The sequence below is a fragment of the Cibotium barometz genome, chromosome 19, assembly GCF_041138505.1.
Source record: "Cibotium barometz isolate CiBa-2024 chromosome 19, ASM4113850v1, whole genome shotgun sequence".
Taxonomy (NCBI): Eukaryota; Viridiplantae; Streptophyta; class Polypodiopsida; order Cyatheales; family Cibotiaceae; genus Cibotium; species Cibotium barometz.
This window is the reverse complement of record NC_141064.1, coordinates 30,819,496-30,824,077: the sequence shown is the minus strand read 5'-3', so window position 1 is coordinate 30,824,077 and position 4,582 is coordinate 30,819,496. Positions and strand designations below refer to the sequence as shown.

At 42.9% G+C, this 4,582-nt stretch overlaps 1 protein-coding gene across 1 annotated transcript; it reads right to left on the bottom strand.

Annotated features, from left to right (window-relative positions):
• Window positions 1–1,829: 1,829 nt before the first annotated feature.
• Window positions 1,830–4,363, bottom strand: LOC147628445 (altered inheritance of mitochondria protein 32-like). The gene is made up of 5 exons (XM_086813593.1): window positions 3,860–4,363; window positions 3,682–3,767; window positions 3,284–3,589; window positions 2,979–3,062; window positions 1,830–2,335 (listed from the first exon to the last, which is right to left on the bottom strand). Exons 1-5 carry the CDS (start codon window positions 4,208–4,210, stop codon window positions 2,290–2,292), a joined length of 873 nt encoding a protein of 290 aa, XP_086669719.1. The 5' UTR covers window positions 4,211–4,363; the 3' UTR covers window positions 1,830–2,289.
• Between the last annotated feature and the right edge of the window lie 219 nt (window positions 4,364–4,582).

The window sequence follows — 4,582 nt, the reverse complement described above, 5'->3', positions numbered from 1 at the left end:
AGAGAGTTGAGTGATCAGTTCATGAGCAGAGCTCTTGCGAAGACATTATACTGTATGATTCAAACTATTACTCAAGAATGACACATGGGATGGTCTTTGTCTTATATTCTGCATATCTTTGTCTATTCTACATTCACTCTAGTGTTAAGTGTAGTCCTGTCTGGAGGTGGACTCCTGTCTAGATTCAGGACAGATCCCGAAACTAACTTTGCTTGTAGTCGTGATCAACTCCCCGAGCTTAGGCAGACAGGTAGCTCAACATCCTAACGTTGACTTATTGTATTGGGCACAGTTGCATTAGTCGTCTCGCTGGAGTTGACTAGGTGGTCCGAAACCACGTAAGTGCCGGGTCTTGACCGGACACCGACATTTCTAATAAACCCAATCTTGTCATGCCTTTTTAGAACAAACAAGTTAGCATCAAAAGCATTTCTAGTAAACTCAATCTTTTTGAAAAAATGGTCTATCCTGTGATACCATGCGTTGGGGACCTGTTTCAACCCGTACAATGCCTTCTTTAACCTGCAAACTTTATTTTCTGATCCAAGCATCTCAAAACCTAGTGGTTGAACTACATATACCTCCTCCTTGAGATGTCTATTCATAGAAATGTTGATTTGATATCCATGTGAGAAACTAAATGAGGGTGGGGAAGATTAATGAGGGTGTAACGAGAGGTGATCAAAATTTTAACAAGAGTATAGGAGAGAATGGGAGGGGGTTAATGCAATTAAAAGAGGAGGATGTGAATTATGGACTGTCACTCTATCTCTCATTTCACACAATCTATGTAAGGAGCTAGAAGAGTATGTGTAGTCTCTCTTTCTCTCTCTGGCTCAACATGTCTGATTCTTTTGCAGACTTGCCTCCTCATAACGTGAGTCTCTGCTGCGGGTAAATATTAATGGATGAGGTGGTGTTTACCTTTTTGATGGACTTTAGGTGGTATGTCCTCTCTGTGTAAAGTGCCCTAAAATCTACATCACTCTCCCAATCCATTTGGTACATGAGGTGAATCAAAGAGGAGACAAGACTCTCAATGAACATGGACAAGATGGGCTTTCCTCCATACCATCACAACATGTATCCTCCACTACTCTTGCAACCTGTTGAGCGATGCTTTATGCTACATGTCTCTCTTTGTGATTGCACAGTGGACTATGTGGCTCTTTCTCTTTTCCATCATGATGCCCCACCCCTTCTTATGATGGCAAGGAGTAGAATCACTCATTAACGCCACAAGCTCCCATGGTATCAAGCACATTACCTATCTTCTCCTTGTCCCCATGCAAGCACCACCAACAATCATAGGAGAGAGGAGACCTATAGATATCGGAGGAGAGCTAAAACTTAGCAATATGGATTAGTGGGCATGCATACCAAAAAAACAGAGTGCAATCTCCACTCCATGATACCCTACTCTAAAAGCTTCAAACTTACAATTCCATCATGCATAGCTACATGCTATAACATCCATGTCATCAGCACCCAAGGTGCAAGTCCATGCATTGAAATTTAAGATACGCCCACTTTAATGAACAAATCTTCATGGATAAATCACCTATATCACTTCTCCGGATGTGAAGAGCATGTGCACACACAGGGTAGCTGGTCAGGCAAATGCACTGCCTTGGTTATACCTTGTAGATGTCAATGTAGTCATCATCATTGTTATCACTTGAAATTCAACTAGCACCTACTCAAATTTTGTGTTCTTTCTTTTGCTATCATGCAAGCAGCTTAGTTTTGGCCACCATTTAAGTGCAATTGCAAATAGTAATGTTTTACCTGTTTGAAAATTTTGCTTCAGACAAAAAAAGTGCATCTTATGACACAAGCAGTTTCTCTCATAAATCATGTTCTACACATTGTACTCAATAATCAATTATCAACTGTTTTAAGTTGAACTGCCTTTACAGAACTATATTTTATTTTCTATTGACATCAAATAGGGTCCTGGCCGCCTCATGCAAAAATAGGTGCCTTGGACTCTTAGCACAAGTGAGGCACTCACTACCACTTTATGGCATGCTTGAGTGGCAGCTGACACTTACTAACATATCTGTAAAGGTTGAGACTCTACAATGCTTTCTTGCAGAAATTGAAGCCAACAGAAGCAGTAGCCACAGTACCCCGTGCCATCCACCACTGCCCTTGCTTCTCATGTCTCTCTCTTTTCCAAGAATTAAGGTTATTTTCTGCTCTTACAGCAGCTATATTGACTTGCTTGACTACAAAAGCAACCCTTTCATCTGAATGTGCCTTTGGCCACAACTCGCTCCTTTAGCGCTATGCATCTTGTTTCTGGCCCTCCACAGCCAAACCCATCTGGCCCCTGTAGCACATTGTAGTTTAAACATCGCAACATATTATAGTATAGACATCCATTTCTGTTAACATCACAAAAAGGACAACAGTTATATTGATTCGGAACCTGCATACGATTCACCATCCATATGCCAAGTAACAGAAGATGACCCTAGAAAGTAATCCTGCTATTTCAAGCAAAGCCCAAGCCGTCCAAGCATCCCAAGCTCTAACCTCCAGCAGCAGTATCTTTGTCCCAATAAGCCCAAATATCAACCTTCACAAAAGCACCATCTTCCCCTTTTCTCTTTTCTTCGTACACATTATCAGTAGCACTGCATACTTACATCCCTGCTGCGATCTGCATGCTAAGACTTCAATCTGCTTCTAGCTTAACCTTCCCTGTCTGTAGCTCATGTTATAGCTAGTCCAGGCTGCTATCTTCAAGCTCAAACATGCCGACCCTGTAACCCAAGTAGACTTGCACACACAGCATTCCTAAAGTCAACCGCCATTACCAGAACTGCACAAAGTGTTCTAGCAAGTTGACTACAGCCATAACTTGCCCATGTACCTAGGCCCTAAAACTTCTAAGCAATCATGTTCACACAACTTTGCAAGCAAAGATTGGCAGGCAGTCTATATATGCATTAGAATAGCATACTACAAACCTCCAAAGTTTATTGATGATTTGGCCCTTGCCGATGTGTTCATCCAGCAGAATGGCAACATCATCTGGAGTAACATACCCATACCTAAACCAAAGAGGTAAAATTCAACATATCACTAGAAGATTAGAGAACATCTATTAACATTAGCAGATCCCCCTGCACTAGAAGATAAGACAAGAAAACATCTCTAAAAAAACTACCATAAAACACATGCATGGATTAAAGCTCAGTAAGTTGCCAGCTAATCACTCACAAAGCAAAGGAAACTTGAGAGCATGTTTCGATGGCTTTCATAGTAAACATACCAATGGCCTGCAATTCCACCATTAGCATCCTCGCCATATATGATTACATTGCCCGCGTACTTATGGCCACCAAGATGGGAGCAAGATCTTATAAAAACAAGGTCTTCAAGCCCTCGGATGGAGATCTCCTTCTTGAATCTTTCTATCAGGGCAGGTCCACAAACACCACACCGCATATCACGACTTCCATGAGCACAAACAAAGACATGAGAGCCTTTAAGCTTTTCTGCCCTTTCTAATGGCCACTCTCTTTCATGGACAAGAATCTCCTCCACAAAGCCTTCTATATCAGAACTTGTCAAGTTCCTGGCAAAGGAACCGGAGACAACCATCAGAGAGAAGGCCACCATAGCGGCATACATAATAGTAGTGCTCTATCAGGTCCATCAATCACTTACTTGTATTTGACCATGTCAGGAAAAACAAGCACGTTTCCCCTTGAAGACTCCATATGATCACACCCTTTGCATAAGGTAAAACGTGTCTATATACATAAAATCATTTGCTTTGATGAGAAAGGCTATGGATGATCCAAATCATTCACTATGGCTTGAAAGGTAATCAAACAAATGGCACCTTCTTGGGCATATGGTTTTTGTGAGCTCTGAGGGAGTCCGCAAGAAGGCGAGGGAGATCATATGATGGGGAAGGGGACGTCTCAATCTGAGACGGCCAGTTGCTGGGTTCTCTGAAGCAGAGAAAGACATGCTTCTGGTAGGGAAGCACAGTCCCGCGGAGAGTGTCCTTGTACATGTGGGGCCTCTTGAAGCCGTACAGATGGGAGAGGCGGCCCCCAACACCACCATCATCATCGTCACCATCATGGGCACCACCATGGTTACCACTGGACGACCAAGGCCTCGACATACCCAGCCTTTCCATCACCAGATCTTGGCTGCTGCTGCTGCTGCTGATGGGTTGCCACATGGGCCTCAATGCTCTCCAAGACACAAGTCGCTTTGAGACCCGCGAGAACGCCAGAGCTGCAACGAAGTGATCGAATGTAAGACAGGAATGAGATGAAGCCCCGCTTTCTCTCTCTCGCCCTGTGCAAGTCGCTTTAAGACCCGCACACTGCCGTGACCGACCAAGGTTGTGCAATCAGCGTATATATCATTTATTAATTTATTTTAAGATCTCCCCTTCAAACTTTTGTCCCACAAGCCAATCTCTTCAAGGATTAAGACAAGGTATCGCTAGATCTAAGGAAAACCTTTTTTTTTGACAAGCCAAGAGATGGTGGTAGAGATATGGTCCCGGGAGGCTTTGAGATAGTTACAAATTTATGACCAATGGAAA

What these genes read in the sequence shown, in the direction of transcription:
- LOC147628445 (XM_086813593.1), bottom strand. Translation starts at nt 4,210, where the DNA reads ATGTGGCAACCCATCAGCAGCAGCAGCAGCAGCCAAGATCTGGTGATG. An exon ending in AAAACCATATGCCCAAGAAG is followed by an intron (nt 3,768 to 3,859) that starts GTGCCATTTGTT and finishes TTATGTATATAG; the next exon opens with ACACGTTTTACCTTATGCAA. An exon ending in CCTGACATGGTCAAATACAA is followed by an intron (nt 3,590 to 3,681) that starts GTAAGTGATTGA and finishes TTCCTTTGCCAG; the next exon opens with GAACTTGACAAGTTCTGATA.